At 57.6% G+C, this 20,432-nt stretch overlaps 3 protein-coding genes across 3 annotated transcripts; all 3 read left to right on the top strand.

The window, feature by feature from the left end:
• Positions 1-148: 148 nt before the first annotated feature.
• On the top strand, positions 149-2,472 carry ABB37_01941 (hypothetical protein; the record flags this gene model as incomplete). Its single annotated transcript, XM_015798646.1, has 1 exon — positions 149-2,472. Exon 1 carries the CDS (start codon positions 181-183, stop codon positions 2,470-2,472), a length of 2,292 nt encoding a protein of 763 aa, XP_015662124.1. The 5' UTR covers positions 149-180.
• A 501-nt stretch (positions 2,473-2,973) lies between these two features.
• Positions 2,974-7,495, top strand: ABB37_01942 (hypothetical protein; the record flags this gene model as incomplete). Its single annotated transcript, XM_015798647.1, has 1 exon — positions 2,974-7,495. The coding sequence occupies exon 1, from the start codon at positions 3,416-3,418 to the stop codon at positions 7,493-7,495; it is 4,080 nt and encodes a 1,359-aa protein (XP_015662125.1). The 5' UTR covers positions 2,974-3,415.
• Positions 7,496-8,089: 594 nt separating this feature from the next.
• Positions 8,090-14,637, top strand: ABB37_01943 (Rna-binding protein-like protein; the record flags this gene model as incomplete). Its single annotated transcript, XM_015798648.1, has 1 exon — positions 8,090-14,637. The coding sequence occupies exon 1, from the start codon at positions 11,275-11,277 to the stop codon at positions 14,635-14,637; it is 3,363 nt and encodes a 1,120-aa protein (XP_015662126.1). The 5' UTR covers positions 8,090-11,274.
• Positions 14,638-20,432: the final 5,795 nt, after the last annotated feature.

Raw genomic sequence — 20,432 nt, forward strand, 5'->3', positions numbered from 1 at the left:
CCCCCCCCCTCTATAGATACGCACACACGGCTCCCTCAACGGAGGCGCCATGCAACACAGAAAGCCCCTCCCCCCCTCTTCTCCTTCAACCTCCATCTTTCCTGTCTCATCCATCTGTCCATCTCAACTCCGCGTTGCTTTACGGAGTAGAACTCTTTAGTTTTCTCGCTTAAATGAAAAATGTCATTGAACGTCAAGACAGCCGGGTACCAGGCAGATGCGGAGCCCTCCCGAAGCGGCCGCGTGGACACTCGCGTGAAGCCCCCACACGTCGCCAACAGCGCTGCTTCGTATGTCATCGATCCAAAAGACGGGTCGACGCGCGTGTCGGCGCCGCCGGCTTTCCCTCCTCCTAATGCGGACGTCCTTCACAGGCGACCAGCGGCACCCCGATCGAGCGATCCGCCGCAGGTGTCCCCCGAACCACCCGCCCCCCACCTGCAGACAAGCCCCTCTCCCCCACTGTGGGCACGCGTGCAGCGCGAGGTGGCTTCGTGGAAGCGCGGGACGGTCTCTATTCACAACGTCGATCCATGGCTGCAGTTTAACGTATACATCCGCCGCGGATTTCGTCATCGTCTCCTGCGGAAACGGGAAGCGGTAGGCTCACTGTTTCTGTACCCGCACAACGAAAGCTTCAACATTTTAACGCACCTGGCCGCTGCACTGCTGCTGCTCTCTCTCCTGCTGTGGCCTCCACGTGCTGCGCTGGGTGGGGAGGGAGGAGGCGGGGGCGCTGACGGCGTGCAGGGCCGGTATGAAGGTGGTCGCCGTGGTGGTTCTCCGTGGACATCGGGTGCTGAGGGCCAATGGCTCACCGCGTGGAGTGCATCCCTGTCGGACCGAAGCGACGGGGCACGTGCGAGCGGAAGGGGGAGCAGGGGAGCGGAGGTGCGTGTGCCACCGCCCCAGCAGGTTCCGACTTGGCTGCACAGCCTGCACGGGCTGCCCTCCTCTGCCGGCTCCTCAGAATCCGCTTCAGCGAGCAACGCCCAGACAGGCGACGAAAGAGGCGGCGGTGCCTTCGATGCTGCCGGAAGGGACGAATACTGGGAAGGAAGGGAGGGCTACGGGTATGTGCCGCCGGGCGGAGGGGCGTCTCCTCGCGACGATCTGCGGTCTAACGGCGCGCCTCCGTCTGCTCCTCTTCCATCGTCGTGGTCAGCGTTCTTCGTCTATGTACTTCCCATCTCGATCTTTGCGTCGACGACGACGACGACGGCTTCCCCGGTGGCGGCCGATTCGCCGCTGCCACTTCCCATCAGCGTCGCCGCTCGCCTCGACCTCTCTTTCACTCCGCTAACGTGGTGTCTGCTCCTCACCTTTCTGCTCTCCTGTGTCTACCACACCTTCATGCCCTGCTGCCACTCGCGCCGCGGCTATCAGCAGCTGTTGCAGTGCGATATCATGGGTGTGCTGCTGTCCATCGTCGGCAGCGCGTACGCATACTTTGCCTGCGGAATGCCGTGTGCCTCGGAGAGGGCGATGCTGTGGGCGGCCGTCGTCGTCGCGGTATTCACGCTGGTGTGTCTCTACGTGGCGGTAGTGGCGCCGCTGTGGTCTTTTTGGATAGGTGTGTGGTGTTGGTTGTGGGCTGCGGTGCAAGGGGTCATCGCGTGGAGTCTGTGCGCTGTCGTGGAGCTGATCACAGGTGCGCCTCTTCTTTTCCCTCCACCGTCTGCATCGCGGTCCGTTGCCCAGCCGCCGCTGCAGCGTGCGCAACGCGTGTCAGAGCGGCGTCGTTGTCGCGGTGACGATGCGCGACCGGGCCCGCGTGCTCGCGTGAATGACAGGGCGCCATCGTCCGCGGCGTACGACGCGTTGCTCTTCTGGCTCCATCGGCATCGTCAGGCATGTACGTTGCAGTCCTGTCTCGCCTCACCCACTGCGGCGGGTCCTACCGATGCGGGGCCCACTGACACCGAGGCGGTGCACGTCACCGCCAACCAACGCGCCCTCGTCATGGGCGTCTACGTCCTTCTTCACCTCGGCTTCTATCGCTGCCTTGTGTACCCCAAGAGCCAGCCCGCCTTCGGGGGCTTCACGCAGGGCGTGTACTACCATAACCTGTCCTACCTCTGGCTTTTCATCGGCGGCATCGTGAACGTGGCTCGTTTCCCAGAGCGCGTCGTCTTCCACTGGACGCGCAGCGCAGCGAGGCACGCGCGTCGGCTGGCCGCCGAGGAAGCGGCGGCGTGGTGTGCGGAGGAGCTGACGCGCAACGTGGGCGACACCGCCGCCGCCGCAGCAGCAGCATCACCGTCCGCAACAACAGCGCACTCGTCCGCATCGTGGTGGCGCCGGTTTTGTTTTCCGAAGCTCATGGCCACCTACGTGGTGTCCGCCTCCACGTTGGATTATATCGGGAACAGTCACAATCTGTGGCACATCTGCACGGTGCTCAGCGCGTTCTCGAACCTGCTGGCGGTGTACTACGACTGCATGGAGTACGACCTGGTGGTGTGCACCTGATGGCGCGCGTCGATACACTCTTCCGTAGAGAAAGAAAGAAGATCCAACTGCGTTCTTCTGCCATTTCGGTTGAGGTAGGTGCATTGTGTTGCGTTGATTTCACAGATTAGAATTCAGGTAGAATGACTCGAAGGACGGACACACGGAAAGTGAGGGAGGAGAGCAAAGCAGAAGAGCTGCGACTGCTGGCCGCTGCACTCATGACAAGGTGAAGGGCTGCGAGCTGAGGGTTTAAGGGGAGGGCACGTCGTACAACTTCTCTTGCTGCATGATGTGTCTCTCCGACCCAACGGGTGCAATCCCACGCACTGGCCGTAGCTGGACGACCACGGTGGCAAAGCACGTGGAGAGTCACTGTGGCACAGACAACTTCCCGTTGTGGCGAATTCACTCATCGATTCTCCTCCCTCCTCTTCTTCTGCTGTTTTTCTTTCCTTTCCCTTTTACCCGTTCACCTCGCGCTCCTTTCCCTTTTGTTGGTTCCTCGTGACCCGCGGCCGCAGCCGAGCGAGAATCCGCAGCTTCAAAAACAAATAAAAGCCTTTCGACTTCTAACCGCAGTATTCTTAATGTTATTATCTCTGAAGTCTATCTCTCGACTTCTACAGTAACGTTCGATTCGACCATTTCCTCTTCCCCCCCCCCCCAACGGGCCGCATTGCCAATAGAGATAGAGAGAGGGAGTTCCTGTTATATATATTGCCTCAGTACACAAACACCACGCAACTGATGTGTGATAGCCCGTCCATTGATTGCTGATTGCTGAATCGATAGAAACTGGAACCGAGGCTGTTTGCTGAGGGACCTTACATTGACGCCTTACACGTATGTGCCTTCACAACCACAGAGAAGAAGAAGGTGCATGCGTATTTGCTATAGAAACAGCTGAGAACACCGCCTCGAAGCGGTCGATGCATCGTACGTATACCTTCTCCCTAGAGTAATGATAGACTACCAACGACCCCAAGCGCAGGATCGCACGGGCGATCATCCACTACAGGTATCAGCACTGGCGTCGTGTGCGTTTCCTCATGATGCGTTCATCGCGAGCACACCAGCCAACCTTCCGCCAGCGTCGTGTACACCGCAGGCATCCGCTTCTTCGACCGTCTACAGCCATGAAATCCAACCAGCGCTGCCCAGCTTTGGGAGCGAGTTGAACGAGGGCCCTGTGTACCCCCCGGTGCCCACGGCCCGACACATCCTCATGCCCTCCCTTGCACAACAAAAGCCCTCCCAGCCTTCTGCGCTGTCAGAGCCACCGTCGCCGCAGCACTCCGTCAATAAGAACTCCCTTGCTGCCGCTGCTGCTGCGTTGACGGTCGTCAAGTCACCGTGGGAGGTGTTGGTGGATGACACGGCCGCCAACGCTGCATACGCGGCGAAGGTGCAGCGAGCACGGCAGCTTCTGCATGACTTCCACGTGTACCAGCAACAGCAGCAGCTCAGGCAAGACCACGGTAGCTGTTTCGGCAGGAGCGGCTGCGCGGTGCTCGACCCGTCTTCCATCGGCTCCCAACAACGAGGTGGCAGCGGGTCCGCGTTGGGCAACAGCGCGAGGAGGCAGTCGAGGTTCACCGGCGCGGACACTGTGCGTGTGCTGCGCGGCTCACAACGGACAGCGCCGAGTGAGGGAAGCGACACGCGCGACGTGAGTACCGCAACGACGGTGCTGTCACCGGCGCTTACGCACGCTGAAGACAGCGGCCTCGCTCGCTCCATCAAACAACCCTCTCCACCGGAACAGTGCCTCGCTCCGTTCAACACAACCTCTTCTCCCCCATTGCTACTGACACCGGCGTCATCAGCATTGGAATCGAACACCACCACCACCACCATCACGAGGGACAATAACGTTAATAGTACGGGCAGCTTCAACGCCGCGGCGCTCGATGTGGCGAAGAAGCGCGCGAGACGACTACTCTTCTACAACGCCAAGGCGCGGGCCGCGTTCAGTGACCAAGGCCTGTCCTTGACCCGCGCTGTGCACAAAGAACTGCTGCGTGGTGCGCCTTCCACGTCCGCTTCGGGGCTTGCGAGGCAGACAGGTGAGAGTGATCCAACAACGCCGGCACCGACGTGCAGTGTTGAGATGGATGGAGCGGTCGACTCGCCCGGTGATGCCCGGCTCAGCTCGTCGAAGCCGTCGGTGTCAACCGGGGAGGACAAGGCGGCAGGGCACTGCAGTGAAGCTGCGTCGTTGGCTTCCGCGGAGTCAGAGGCGGAGGCGAAGCGGGCACTTCATCTGCTGTGCGGTATTCGCGCCATGCGGCGGCAAACAGAGGAGCTCACTGTGGCCCTGCTGCACGCCTGCGGGGAGTGGAGCTGCTGGGATGCGACGGTGGATGCGCCACATCTCCATCCTTCTTCTTCTTCGGAGATGAAGAGCACCTCTCCGCGGCAGCATTTGTTTGCTGATTTGTTCCTTCGCAGTGGTGGCGGTGCCGCTACTGCGGCGAAGAGAGCCGCCATGGCAGACGGCGAAGAAGGCAGCGCCACTGCGTTGTACGAGGAGGAGCTGCGGAGCGGACGTGCACAGGCCTGCACCGCACTGCGCGCGGCTCTGCACCTGCCGAGCGAACCCCCTCAAGACAACAATGACAGAGGCCCCGTGAATGCAACAGACAAAGCACGAGCGCGCACCGGAGAGCTACCGCGATCTGCCGTCGCCTTCTTGAAGCTCGCAGAAGCGCCTCCGCCGCGTGCGGTACCGCCGCCGCCGCCCACGTCGACGCAACTTGCGTTGTTCGCCTCGCAGCAGCGCATCTTGCGAGAGGCCCCACCGTGCTGGCAAGCCTGCGTGTCGCCGACAGCGGCACGCCACGCGCCATCTGTGTCTGACTCTGCTCCCGCGCGGAATGAAAAGATGGAGAGTGCGACACCGCAGCCGACGCAGCGGGACGCCGGCGTTCACGGGGCGGACGAAGCACGTGGCGTGTACGCCCGCTTTCAGCGACATCTACACGATCTGCGTGCTGAGCGGCGCAGCGTGCAGCGCACCTACGAAGCCTTGTGCACGGCTGCCGTGTCGAAGGCGCATGGACCGCGACGACGGAGCTCTCAAACATCTTCAACATCGTCATCGTCACGGAAGCGCTGCGCTTCCGCAAAGCCGCGTGTTGACCCCGCAGACGCGCAGGGGGCTCTAAGCCGCGAGGGAGACGGTCCGGCGTCGCCACTGCGTGCAGGCAGCAGCACGCTTCTCTCTTCGCCTCCGGTAGTCGCCGGAGAGAAGACGCGGCCATGGATGGATAGCATTGATGACGGAGAAGGAAAGAGGGAGCCTTTGGTTACGCGGGACGACAGGGCAGCTGTGGAGAGCACCACGGCAACGCTCGTTGCGCCCGATAAGGAGCCGGCAGCGCAGCAAAGGACAAAGGAGACGCTGGAGCTGCCTTCCTCACCTCGTCTTGCATCTGCAGACGGGCACGATGACCCCCCTCACGGCAACGACGGCAACGCTGCGCCTCTGTCTTCGAAGGCGCGGGCACGTGCTGCTGCAGTGGCCACGGCTGCCCGCCTGCTCTCCTCCTCCGTGTCCTCGAACAGCGAGGTGTTGGGCAAACCGACGGACCGCACCGCGGAGCTGCATGCTGCATGTCCGCCGACCATAGCGCCGTCTTCGAAAGAAAGTCCTCCTGCAGGTTCACCGGTGACGCCTCCTCCTGTGGATGAGAAGGCAGATCGAGAAGCAGCGCCTCTGCCTGTCTCCGCCGCAGCGCACGTATCAGCTGAAAGAGGAGGAGAAGTGGCGCCCGCTGCTCCGCTGCCCGCCGGCTCCAAGGAGCAGCGAGGCCCCGGCAGCACGCAGCCGTCCGCAGCTGCTGTTAAACAAGTTTGCAGCACACCAGAGGTGATCGGCGCGCGTGAGGGTGCAATAGTTGCAGCCGAAAGAGACGGAAACACCACGGAGGGGCAACGACGCAGCCCTGCGGCCGCCGCTTCCGCGAGGAGGCGGCGCAGTTTGGTCGAGTCAACGTTGTCCGAGGACGACCACAGCACCGACACTGCCACTTCCACTTCCGACGAGAAGCCTGTCAACAACACCGGCAGTCGCAGCGAGAGCAGCTACACAGCTTCGCACGACAGCGATGATGATAGCTACAGTTACAGTTATAGCGACGGCGGCGCAAACGTGCACGCGACGCCGCACGCGTGCGCAGCTTCCTGGCTCCCCTTCATGAACGCCACCTTGTTCACGCACGCCGGTGCGGTTGACGCCGCTGCGGAGGCGGAGCGCAAAGCTCGTGAAGAGGGCGAAAGCAGAACACATAAGGCCAGTCGTTCTTCACGTCGCCAGGGTGTAATTCACAGCCCGATCGGTGGACTGAGCATGGATGTGTATGATGAGCTCACGGAATGGGTGTCGAGGCAGCAGCAGCAGCAGGAGGGCAGGAGCGGCACAGCTCAACAATCGTCTGCGGCGGATGATGGGACGGCCGCTGCGTCTGTGCTCTCCGCTGACGACTTGAGGGCGTTGTCGACGTGGCTGCGCACGGCAGCGGCGGAGGAAGACAACGTAGGACGGCGGAAGCACACGGGCAGGGGGGGAGCAGGTGCTGCTGTCTCCGCCGCAGCCGCGTCAACACCACCACCACCACCACGGGTTCAGAAGGCGCTGCAGATTATTTTTCAGGGGAAGACTCCCGCCGTGTCGCTTTTCCTTTCCAGCAAAGCCGCAACAACTGCGACACACGATAACGCAGAGGAACACGCAGCACGGAAGAAAGATTCGATGCTGTCCGCAGCGGGTGCGTCAACGCGTCTGCCGTCTACAAACCTTCAACAAGAGATTCCTGCGGGCCCCACTGCGATAGCCGTTGCGCGTAGCACTCCATCCCTAAGCGTGGCTTCTTCTGCCAACGAGGAGGCCGGAATTCACGCAGCTACTCCGGAAACTCTCCCACCTGTGCACCCCAACATGACGAACGCCAGCACCCCAGAAGCGAGTAAGCAGAAGGTTGTGCAGTCACCACGCCGGAGGTCGCTGCTTAAGCGACTCTTCAGCTGCGGCGGACGGTGATTGGTTGAAGGTGGCAGATGGTCTGCAGGTTCGACAGAAGCCTCTACCAACGAGAAGGATTTGAACAGAAAGCACTGCGACTCGAGGGGTTCGATGAGTTCGCTGTGGTGAGAAAACAACTGCGCCTTTTCTTTTAGACTTCGTTTTATATACTTTTATTTATTACTGCTGCGTCCACAACAGCAAGAGCAAAAGCACTTCATTGAAACTGCGTTGCTTCGGTTAGGTGAGAGCACGAACAATGTGAAAAAGAAGAAAAGAAGAAACAGAAGGAAAACAACGGACAACAGCGCAAGCGTTACACTGACGTGGCTGAGTTTCAATCTGTCCCGTGCACGCTGATCTCTTGTTTGAGCAATAGCCGCCGCTTAAGCTTCTCTAGATGATGAACGGGAAACCAACTTTTTCTCCTGTAGTTCTCGTTGACGATTTCGTTCTTTCAATCTTCTCTTCTCATCTTCTTTTACTTTTATATTTATCTTCTCCGACTTCTTCACCACTCTTTCCCTTATTACCATTATTATCCTTCACACACTCTCTTGCTGTGTTCTCAACACGCTCCGTCTCTGCTGTTGTTGTGTGTGCGCGCTGCAAAGTCTTCCGCTCCTTTTAACAGGCACCACAGCCGCGGTCGGCTTCTGCGCAGCAAGACGTTCTCCGAGCGCGAACGAACGCAACTCTCGTACAAAGAAACCTCTGACACTCACACACACAAGAAGTGCTGACGGAGAAGCAAGAAGCTACAGCCCCTTCTTCGTCTGCACACCGGGGATTCTATTATTATTATTATTATTATTACTACTTGAATCTTTCGTTGAGCTGCGCGTACGTACCTCCTCGTGTGACGGTTTATAGGCAACTGTCACGTCGGTTTCCTTCTCTTTTGTGCTGAATTTTTTTTTCCCTTTTTTGCGTTTCATATCCGCGTAAGACCACTGAAAGAAACAAACGCGTTCAACGTTGAGGAGGGAGGAGTCTCCGTCTACACCGTTGGCTGTTTCTTCCCTTTTCAACGACGTTTGAACGACGGACGTTTTCGTTTTGCCCTCATTTTCTCCTTAACCATCATCTCTACTGTTATTGTTATTATTCTCTTAGTACTGTTATTACTGTTATTATTAATCTTGGTTTTTGCATTGCTGCACGCAGTAGCGTTGTCCTTTTTTTGTTTTAATCAGTGTTTTCCACCTGTGTGTGTGTGTGTGTGTGTGTGTATGTGTGAACTGGCTCTCTTTTACACTGTATAGATGAGCGTATGTGGTTCTTCTTCTTCATACAGAGATATCTTGCAACCCCGACGTTGTTCCTTTTCTTTTCTTCCCCCCCCCCTTTTCAACCCGTAGAAAGCTGTGCCCACACTTTCCATCTCCGTGCTCTCTTTGATTTTTTTCACTTTTCCTTTTTCTTCTTCGTTTATTGCTGTCTGTTACGCCTTGTCATTGAGATATATATTTATATATATATATACACCTTATGCTGCTCTTCTTCTTCTTTTTGATGGTGTGGCGCAACAGCTGAACTGGGGACGCAAGAACGAAAAGGAAAAGGATTTGGTGGTGAACTCTTGCCCAGCTGGTCCAAGTCAATAACAGCTCTTTGTTTTCTTTGTCTGTCATTCCAAGCCCATATGTACTTACTCTCATTTGCTCTTCTCCTTCTCTTTTTCCTTTTCTGTTCTCTGTAGCGTGGCACTCAGCACTGATTTGCTGATGGTTTTTTAATCCTCCTTACAGCTCACGTGCCACAGGGCAACAAGGATTTACAGTTTTCTTTCTCCTCTTCTCTTATTATTATTATTATTATTCCTATTATTATTGTTCTCATTTCTTCCCCGTTTCGCATATCATTTTCAGTTGTCCTGATTGCGCTGGTGAACGTGCGCGTGCGTTGCGATCCTTTTTTCCCCTTCTTTTCTTCCTTCTTCTCCCCGAGCGCTTCGAAGACCGCCATTTTTTTCCGTTTTGTCTCTTCGCTATCATTTCTCTCTCCCTTACGTACGCTGCACGTGGCACCTCCCATTTCATTTCACGTGCCTTCCACTTTACCCCCCGCTCCTTTGGTCCTTCTCCGTTCTTCCGCGGTGTTGCTGCTGAGCATTCTCTATTACTGTTTTCGAACCAACTGTGTATCTTTCTGTGTGTCTCTCTCTGTGTGTGTGTGTGTCCCACCACAACAACACGAGTGTCTGAATGTGTGTGTGTGTGTTTCTTTCAATCAGTCATCTTCTCCAATTGTTTCCCCCTTCGCCATTGGTTTTACCGCGTCTGTTCGCGTCCCCGCTCTGCCTTTTTTCCGTTCTCGGCGTATTTCACGTACGCGGCTTCCACGGGGGATATCCGTACGCCACCCAGGAAGGATAAAAATCACACATCGCCCACGGCTTTTTTTTTGTTCTTCTGCTGCTTCTCTTGTTGACGCTCGAGCCGCTCGTTGAGGTGCTTTCTCGAGTTGCCGACGTCGTCGCGTTGGGTGCGCGCTGCCGCTACGTGTCTCAGCCTTTCGGTACGTATCTGTTCCGCTTGTTCTTCCTCTTCTGGTTCACTTTTGTGTTTTCTAATAAGCTTTCTCTCTTTCTGTCCTTTTCTCATAGTATAATACACGTCCTCCATCACGGTGCTCTGATATATATATAGTAGAGGTGTCATTGACGCGCCGTATTTTGTTTCTTGTTTAATGCGTAAGGAATTTTTTTGTTTTCCTCTCCCCTTTCTCGTGATTGCATTCCGAATATTATTATTATTATCTTTTTTCTCTTGTTGTTGTTCCCTCCCAACGCGTTCGGTTTCGCCCCCCCACCACAAAACGAGGCTGCTCTGCTCTTCGTTCTGTATTTCCTCCTAACGAGAAGAGCACGGAATCACTCCGTACTTTTTCTTTTTCTCACTTTCTCTTGTTAGTTCATTGACTTCTTTCTTTTCCTTTTTAAAAAGTACTTCCGTAGCTTTTTCCCAGTCATCGTATATATAGAGTTGGTTTCTCGTTTCAACTCCTCTTACTCATTTTTCTCCTTTTTCTCTTGTGTGTGCGTGTTGATTTCGAAGCAACCGTTTCATTCATCGCGCCGGAGCAGCACCCGTCACGACACGCACACCGTAATCTATCTATCTATCTAAACCCCATCTTTTCTTTGTTTCTTCGTTATTCTACTCACCGCCTTTTTTGTTTTCATTTTGGCTTTCTTCTGCTTTCTTCTCCCTTCCCTCCTTCTCCTCTGCTGCGTTATAAGAAACCACACGAACAAAGGTCTGACGGGAGGAGAGGCCAATTCGATGCAGCAACGTGCCCCGCAGGCTGCAGAAGAAACGTCGGCGAAGGACTGGAGCTGGGGAGGACAGGCAGCGAAGATGCCACCAGCAGCGAGCGAAAGCAGTGCTCGCCACAGCCGGGCGATGCGTGCTACATCTGGGGATGCATTCATATCCCCTGAGCACGGTGACCTCACTCGTGTCAACTGTGCCGCAGAAGCGGAGGAGTTCGGAGAAAGGGGCGGCGCTATCGATGATGTCGTGAGCAGTGCGTCGACTTCGTTGACGACCCAAACAAAGTCCCCTGCGCTCTCCACCGCGCACAACTCTTCATCGGGGGCAGGCGTGGCACGCCACGCCAGCGGTACGGCGTCCGACGTGCGAAGTTCAGCTGCCTTCTCGTCCGCATCTGGCATTGGGACACGACGACGACGACCACGACCACCACTACCACAAAGCACGACAAGAAGTGCACAAGGGGTGCTTTGGGGCGGCGATGAAGTTCAAAGAAATGCCGCCGCTGATTTGCGGGACATGGGTGGCCTGCGACAGCAACACCAATGCGACGACGACGAGGAGGAGGCTGTAAACCTGCCTCATGCCACGGCGTGGGGTGCGGGAAGCGCCGCTCTTGTCGAGCGGGACCGCCGACTGTCAGGACTTGAAAATAAACCGATACCAGACGCGCTCCGTAGTGGTGGTGGTGTTCACGCGGGGCTGCCGCGGCCGTTACGCACGGACTCCTTCGGGAGCGGCGTGCGTTTTCATGTGGTGAGTGCTGTTCCACTTCTCGATGACTGGGGCGGCGGTAAGGAGAAGACGAGCTCCTCGTTCTACCCGTGTCTTGTGGCTCCCAGTGGCCACCACAGCAACGAGGCCAGCTCTACCGTTCGAGTACAAGGCAGCAGGGAGTGCGACGGTGGTGTAGGGAGCGAGGAAGAGGACGACGATGCTGCGCTGCAGGCCGTCATCGCCGCAGCGGTGCGTTTCGAAGACTTCTCCAGCGAGGACGAGGACGATGCGCGTGGCGGACAGGTGTGCTGCGCAGGTGCCGCCGTGCTCGACGAGCGCGGTCACGAACGGCGACCGATCAGTAACAGCAGCAGCAGCAGCTGCAGTAGCAACAGTCGCTTCAGTGATGGCACCCGGCGGGATACGGAACCCGAAGGCACCGCAATGGGGTTCGATGCGCGACGCAGCTTCTTCGGAAGCGCCCTTGGCTCCACGGCAGACTGCGACAACACCGGTGCTGACCGGGAGGGCGCAACGCGAGACATGCAGACGTGTCCCGCTGTTGGTGCGCTCGCAGCCGCATCGCGCGTTGGCAGATCGCCGGGAGTTTTGTCGCCCTTTCTCTCTCAAAGCCGGTCTTCACCACCACCACAGCAGACCAACGACATGCATAACAGCAGTTGTAGCGCTCAAATGATGGGACAAGGCAGAACCGTGCTCACCTCCTTCGACGCAGGCGGCCACGACGCTGCCTTCTTACTTCCGCCGCCGTCGACGTCGCTGCTGCTGTCGCGTCCTCCGTGCTGTAGCGACGATCCGTCGCTGCACGCCGCTGCCGCCGCTCATGTGTCACCGCCCAACAGCAACGGCGATAACAGCAAGGTGGGATGGAATGAATTAAGTGGTGTTGCCCCGTGCGTGCAGGCGGGGACCGCGGTGTTATCGCGCGTGTCGCCGTCCCCTACGTCTACTTCACCGCAGCAGGCAGGACGTGGTGTCTGCGCGTTGTCGGCATTCGCCGTACCCACAGCAGCAGCGCCGCGTGGCACTGTCCTCCATACGGAGTCTTCTCCCGATGCACAGCCTTTTTCAGCGTACGGGATGCCACTCACCAAAAGGTACGCTGAGCACCAACAACGGCTGCAGCTGCAGCAGCAACCGCGAAACACTCCTTCTGTGAGCCCGAACGTCTTGCATTATGCACCATCGCAGATGTCCGTGAGTGGCACCGTGACGACGCTAGCAGCGACGACGCCGACCGCGGGCGGCACTGGCCTGAGTTCCCCTTTGCTCACCACCGCCTACCAGCTACCCACGGCAACACTACAGCAACAGCAGCAGTTACAGCAGCAGCGAATCGCGGCCGGCGGCGCGCTCACACCGATTCCCAGCGCCACCACTGCCGCTGACGCAGCCACATCCTGCCTGCGGTCCACCCGCGCTTCGCGCAACCTGTACTTCCGCAACTTACCCTCCTCATGGAACACGACCGTGCTAAAGGAGCTGTGCGGCGACTACGGCGTTGTGCTGTCGGCGAAGGTCGCCCACCACCCGGTGTCGAACAAGCCACTCGGCTACGGTTTTGTGCTGTTCGAACGCGAGCGAAGCGCAGCGGTTTGCATGGCGGCGCTGAACCATGCGCTGATCCGCACTGACGGTGAGGAGCCGCAGATGCTGCTCGTGCGCATGGCCCACCAGTCCGCCACACCAGGCTTTCAGGAGGACCCCTCCGATGCAGCAGAGAGAGCAGCAGGGGAGAGGTATCGTCAGCCGCTTCCCTCTCCTTTGCAGACCGGGCCCCTCTCCGAGGCGGTGGTCCATCGAGGCAGCTTTCAAAGCAATCAGACGCCCAACACGGCGACGCCCACAGCGAGAAACGCCGCTGCCTTCGCTACAACGGACATCATCGGGCAGCCTACAAGTGTGCCGAGTTCGCCCTATTCGCGCTTCTCCGGCTCGGCAAGTGGACGTCCGCTGTCGCCGCTGTCGGTGATCACCATCGGCAGCGGTTCATCCTCTGCCGTCATCATACCCGAACCTCGTCCTCCAGCTACGAGGCCAACGACGACAACAGCGACGAGTGCAGACGGACAGGACAGCGGTGGTGAGGTGAGACACGGACCCGATAGGACCAGATATCAGCGAGAGTCGTCATGTTGGTTATGCGCGGCAGCGACCACGGATACACCAAGGTTTGCGACCGCTTTCGCCAGTCTTGCTTCGACACCGATGTGTGGACTGTCTGCGACAGGTGGTGACAACAGCTCGTGTTCTGCGTTGGAAGCTCACTACCGTGTGCGTTCGAACGCTGCCCCCAAGTCCCAGCCCCCACCCCTTCCCCGGCCGTATTCTCCATCGTTGCCGCCGCCGCCGTCGCAACATCAGCAGAGCACGGCAGCAGCATATTGCAACGGCGGTGCGGCCTCTACTGCTGCCGTGCTTCACGGAGCACTCGCCAGCCCGTTTTCTCGCTCGCTCAACGGAGCGTGTGGTCTGCTGTCGCACCATCCGCGGAGCGCTTCTCGCGGTGACGGCGCTACCCTTCTCGTTTCACCGCCGTCCTTCTCGTCATCCACCACGGCCGCTTCCACCTCCACGCGGAACCTTTACATCACGAACTTGCCTCTCACGTGGAACACCGCGAAGCTGCGTGACCTGTGCGCGCGGTTCGGCCCTATCGTGTCCGCCAAGGTCGCGTACCACCCAACAACGAATGAGTCGCGCGGGTACGGCTTTGTGTTGTTCGCGGACGAGCGGGACGCGGTGGCGTGCGTGCGAAGGCTGCACCGCTTTCGCGTGCCGGACTCGCCGAACGTGCTGGGCTGCTGCTTTGCGAAGAACAAGGCAACCCCCTTCGTCGCCCACGTCACGTCCTCTGTCAACGCGCCTTCCTTCTCGTTATCCGACACGACCTCGCCTCGCGCTGAAGGGGAGGCTTCTCCTCGAGGGGCCGCAAAGGGGGCGCTCAGCACAGCCGATGACTCGTCACAAAACGGATTATCGCTGCAGGACATCGACGCAGTGCGTGGCAGCTCGCTAAGGACGCTGCTGGCCAGCAGCGGCAGCTTGAAGGACGCCGCAGCGTTCATGCCGATCGAAGTGTTCAGCACGCTGCAGGCAACGGCCTGCGCACAAGGCGTTCGGCACTTAATGCGAAACCAGTGACACGAAGAGGCAGGAGACAATAAAACTTCCAATTCTTCATCTAGTTCAGCAACACAGGAAGCCGGGACGGACAGCGTGGGGGACGTGCGGGCAGTGACCGCAAGTCGGAGCTCACCGCCGCACCCCCCGACCCCCCCCCCCGCCATCGCTGGCGTCGCGCTTCTCCGTGTCAAATCACAATGTCTGCGGCAACGTGCGACTTCCTGTCCCTCTTCACTCGTGCGAGACGCCCGCCAACGACGGCGGTGACCGTCTCGATGAGGCGGGTACGATGCCTTCGTTTTCGGAAGCCTCGGCCGAGTCCCCGCAGCCTCAAAGAAAGAAAGGATAAGAGAAAAAAATAAGCGCAGCAGCTCCTCCGCATTTTGAAGTAATATTCACCCACTCACGTATAGATCTATCTGGGTGTTTGTGTGTTTCTCTCCTCTCTCAAAAAAGAAAGTGATATTTTCAGTTGTTTTATGTTCATTTCTTAGCTGCGGAAAGCTATTACTATTACTATTATTACTGTTGTTATTATTGTTATTATTATTGTTATTATTATTATTATCTGCGTCGCATTGTGGCACGATTACGTACGAACACAGATTTTTTCATTTCTGTCTTTATTCTTTATTTCTTTTTTTTTTCCAAGTAACGCTCCGGTGCCTTTTATGGGACTCTTCTTCTTTCCATTGTTACTTCGTAAGCGAATTACTGCATCGCGTTTCTCATCAAGTGGTTCTTTCTTCTATTCGAGGTGTCTTCATTGTGTTTGTGCTCCCTCCCCCTGTGAAGGCAGCGGCTCTGAAGCGGAGGAATGGAAGGCAGTAGGGGGTTTCCTCTTTGTATCTTCTCTTTTCTTGTCTGTTTTCAATGCTCTCGTACTGTGATTTCTCTTTCTACTGAAACAGCAACAGCAAAGCAAAAAAAATACAGAAGGAACAACGGCACTCCCCCGGTGTCTGCACATGCCGGTTTTCATGCAGCGGTGCACTGTTGCTGTAGAGTCCCTTCTTCTTGGGGCGGTACAGCGCTTTGCTACTCGTACGTGCGCGTAACTACACGCACACACATACGTCTATATATATTTATCTCTCTTCCCATACGCTCATTTTACCGTTCCTTCTCTTCCACCTCCTTCTCTCTCTCCTTCTCTCCTGCTCACCTGTTGACCTCATTCTTATACAAACTGCTGTACTGCACCAACCATCTTTTGAAATCGGCTGACGTCGCAGTGCCTCTTACCCAACGGTGTCTTCGTTGTTGTCCGTAAATGTTAACAGAAGGGTACAACAAAAACAAAAACAAAAAGGCAGAAGAACTTCGTCTTCTTATCTTCATTTCCTCTACCCTTTTTTTTTGAAGAAAAATAGGCGAAATAATTAAAAAAGAATTGGAAGCAAAGGAAGCGACTTGAGCAGGGAGGCGCCATAGCTCGCACGTCACACACCTCCGATAGCGAAAGGGAAAGGGAAACGAAGAACGAAGAAATCACCTCTACGTCATTGCACGAGCGTTTTTTAATTACAAGTTGCACGTTTCGCTTTGTCCGGTTGTGTGTGTGTGTGTCCGTGTCCGTGTCCGTGTTGGCTTTACGCACGGACGTCCCTTATATGCGTTCTTTTGCTGTACCCCCGTTGTTGATTCATTGCAACCATCTTTTTCCTTTTCTTTCTCTCTTCTCTTTTCCTTTTTTTTTGTTCTAGCAGCGTTCGTGTGTGTGTGTGTCCGTGTGTCTTTCACAGGTGATTTAATTGTTAGGTGCGCTCTGTTTTTCCTTGATTGTTAGAGCTTTGCACTTATATATATATATATATTCTCTTCTGCTGTACCCCCGTTGTGTATCGAAGCGTTCGAATTCCCGTAACTTTTATTGTCCTCTTTGTTTTCCTCTTCTCTCTCTATCTCTCTTTTACAGTCTTCTCTGCTATTCTTTTTTCCTTTTTTCTCTTCGGGCTTCTCTCGCTCCCGCCTTTAAAGAAAAAAAAAAACGAAAAAAATCGTCTGCGTGCCACCAAGTGCCGTGCGCCTTCTTTACGGTTTATTATTAATGTTATTATTATTATTTCTGTCGTCTCTCTCTGTTGCACGTTGACCCCCCAAATAAATTCTGCAGTCCTTCGATTTTTTTCTGGTGTTTACACCGTCGTGTTGTTAGTGCGTGCAACACGTCACTCCTGACGGCCGGAAGCGAGCGGACCAGCTTGTTATTTTTCTCCTCTTCTCCTCTTCTCCTCATTTTTGGTTTGGTGGGCAGCGCACTCTCCACCTGTTCTTTCTTTCTTCGCCTTCGTAATAGGTACACGTAAATTACGGTGGTGCGCGTCTCGCTCTTCTGTGGAAGCTGTTTTATTTTATTTATTTATTTCGCAGACCTCTTCTCCTCCTCCTGCCACCTCTTCACCCACTCCATTTGTTTTGCTTCGCTTTTGATTTGATTTCTCTCTCTCTTTCTTTCTCTCTGGAACTTCTGCGTTTGACGCATCTCCATAGTTTTCGCTGCTTCGCGTTTCGTGAAAATTTGTATGTACAGGAAACCAAAGCCAAAGCCAAAGCCTTTGCTCTCATTCCACCGTCTTCGAACCTTTTCTTCTTCTTTTTCTCCCCCCCTTTTTTTGATTTTGCGTGGCGCTCGCGTTACCTTTTCTCTTCTGCCTATTGTTTATTATTTTTATTTTTATTGTTATTTTTTTTTGATTTGGATTGACCGGCGTAGCGCCGCGCAAAGCTCCTCTCCCCCTCCTTCGCACGCCGCCGCCGGACCCATCCACGCCCCGCGTACGCCCCGCCACACGTTGAAGGGGTCCCCCCTCTTTTTACTATCTTTTTTTATTATTTTTCTTTCCCTCGGGCCCCATTTTTTAAACCCTCCCATCGCGTAGTCCACTTCGGGCGTTTCGAATGGCAGCGCGCGTGCATCGAGCAGGTTGGAGCCTTTCCCATACATCCTTGCCGCCTCCTCCCTCCTCTCCCCTCCCCACCCCTTAAGCCACGAAGATCGCCAGACGTCAACTTCATCGATGTCGATCAACACCGATGACTGCGCCAGTGGCGCTGCGAGCTCGGACAGCCGTCGGAGCTCGACCCCGAAGCATATCCCCGCTGCAGACGTGCAGTGTACATCGACGGTGGGGGAAGGCCGGAAAGGCAGGCGTCCAAGCGTGAGCTTCGAAAACGTACCCAACCTCAATGAAACGACGAGCGCAGCGAAAGCTGACGAAGCGAGAAGCATTCTTAGCTCCTCAGCTGGCCCCACGACGGCGTCTAACATCCGTCATACGCGCGACAGCAATAAAGCCTCGTGCACCGCCGAGGCCGTAGTGAATTCTACGCCGTCCGTCAGGAGGGCATCTCGGGGCCATCGATCGTCTGCCGCACCACGCGTAACGAAGAGGAGCCGCTCGCTGACGCTGGAAGCGGTGGCACTGCCAACGGACGGGGGCGCGCCGTCGGCTATCTGTAGCAGCGATCGCAGCAGCATCGACGCAAGCGCCGTTCGCACGGAGCCTCCGCCCCTCTCGCGCGACCCCGTCAGCGGAAGCCCCGCCTGCTCACCACGCAGCGTGGACGAGGCGGTCTCACCAACCGCGCGTGGCGTGGCTCGTTGCAACCGCAAGCGCAACAGCAGCACGGCGGAGCACATCCGGTCGCCTTCGCGGAGCGGCGAACACGGCCGGCAAGGCGGCGGCACCACCACCGCCTCTACGACAAACGGCGGCACGAGTGCGATGACCATTCCGCACCCACCAGTCATTTTAACCCCTGCAGGCGTTAGCGCGTGCGCATCGAAGCAGCTGTGGCTTCACGACACAGGCGAGGGCCATGCCCGCAGAGGGAGTCTTCGCCCCCCATGAGAAGACTGCACCAACAATGAAAGCAGCGGCAGCGGCAAAGCCACCAGCGGGGTCGTCTGCGATCGCCAGGAAGCATGCTTCACCACGGCGCGGGCTTGCACCGTTAGACACCACCACGCTGACCTCTGCCTCTGCCACAGCAGCAGCAACAGCAGCAGCGACACCGAATAATGTACTGGGGGCGACAAAAGGGCAGAGAAGTGGGCCCGTCAGCTGGACCCCCAACAACACCTCCACGACCACGACCACGACAGCTGCAGCAGCTGCTGCTGCGTCCCCAACACAGAGGTCCGGCATCTTCCACGCCATCGCCTCCCCGTCTGCGGCAACGCCGGGCAGCCGCGGTACGCCACACGGTCAGCAACGCTCGCATCCTGGCAGCACGCGTGGGCCCGCGCTACCGCGCCTCTCTGCGTCCTTCAGCCCGACCTCTGGCGTATCGGGTAGAGCGAACTGCGTCACGGACACCAACGCCCCTACGAACGGCGATGAGCGCGTCGTGTCTCCTTCACCAGGCGCCCGCTCGCGTGCCGGTGGCGGCAGCGTCGAGTTCGATGAGCCAGTGATGGAGATTTGCATGTTCGCCAACTCGACGGTTTTTCAGCCGATGCTTCCGGCCACGCTGCCCGTCCGACGCACCTCGCGCGGCTCCACGTTGTCTACTGCCGACTCCAACATGGCCGCCGCGACGGCAACGACGGCGACGTCGCTGACGGGCGATAGAACCGCGCTGACATCGGTGTTATTGGGGTCCTGCTCGAACACCGGCGCGCCGCCGTCGTGCTCAGCAACGGCGGTGGGTAGCGGTGGGGCTTGTGCCAGTGGGACACCGTCGCTCTTCTCGCAGGTGAAGAAGTCACCGCACCGACGGTCGTGCCACCCGTTTCTCTCCCGCAGGGTACACAGCTCCAGTTCATCCGACCGCACATCGTCGCGGTCGCGGTCGCGGTCGCCGTCGGTGCCGCGCAGCGCCGCAGGGAGCACGGTCAATGCGCCGAACGCGGCGTTCACCTCGAGTGGGACAGACACCACCGTCATAGCGTCGAGCTCGTGCAGTGTCTGCGGTGGTGGTGATACGCTGATGCCGACGACGTGCGGTGTAGTTTGCGTGGCTGGCGCGGGCGAGGGCGCTTCAACGCGGCCCCATCACCGCACGAGTAAACTGGCCACTGTGGATAGTAATAAAGGCCGCACGACTCCGACGGCTCCGACAACCGACGCAGCAGCCACAGCAACGTCAGCAGAGAGTGGGCTACCCTCCCCGGCTTCCACCGTGTCTTCTGTCGCCCTGCCGTTCCTTCGTGCACCGACGCAGCTCGCGGTCAGTCCTCTGCGCTCGCCCCCAACCCCCTCCCCCACCGCTGCGCAATCGAAGCCGCCGCAGCGCCATGGAAAGAGCTCGCCACGGCCGGCAACGACGTGCAGTGCGGATCGTCGTCTCTCGCCGCACTCGAGCTCAGCCTCGTCCTTCCTCCCCCCGAACGACGCAAACCTCCACAGCGATCACAGCAGCAAAAGCAGCGACAGCATGTGTACGGCAGCGACGGCGCGGCGGCGATCGACCTCGGCGTTGCGGTCACCCATCTCTGCCCCGCTGGCCCCGCAGATGCTCGCCCCGCCGCAACTCACACCGTCATCAACTCCGTCCTCATCCGCAGCTACCACAGCAGCAAAGGCAGTCACCTCGCCCGTGTGTCCGCCGCCACCACCGCCGGCGACCGAAGCCGCACCCGAGGCGCAGGGCGGCACGGAAAGCGTGACCGTCCACAACCTGCACGTTAGCAATCTTCTGCAGTACAAGAAGCACGAGGCGGCGCCGACGGACTCGCTGAACAGCCGCAGCGGCGACCGCGAGCCTGCACCATCGTCGTCGTCGGCGGCGCATCCCGGCGCGCGAGAGGGCGGCTCGGGCCGCGCAAAAGAGCCCTCCGCCCCCCCCCTCTATCACGGAGTTGCCGC

Source organism: Leptomonas pyrrhocoris, assembly GCF_001293395.1.
Source record: "Leptomonas pyrrhocoris isolate H10 chromosome Unknown, whole genome shotgun sequence".
Classification (NCBI taxonomy): Eukaryota; Euglenozoa; class Kinetoplastea; order Trypanosomatida; family Trypanosomatidae; genus Leptomonas; species Leptomonas pyrrhocoris.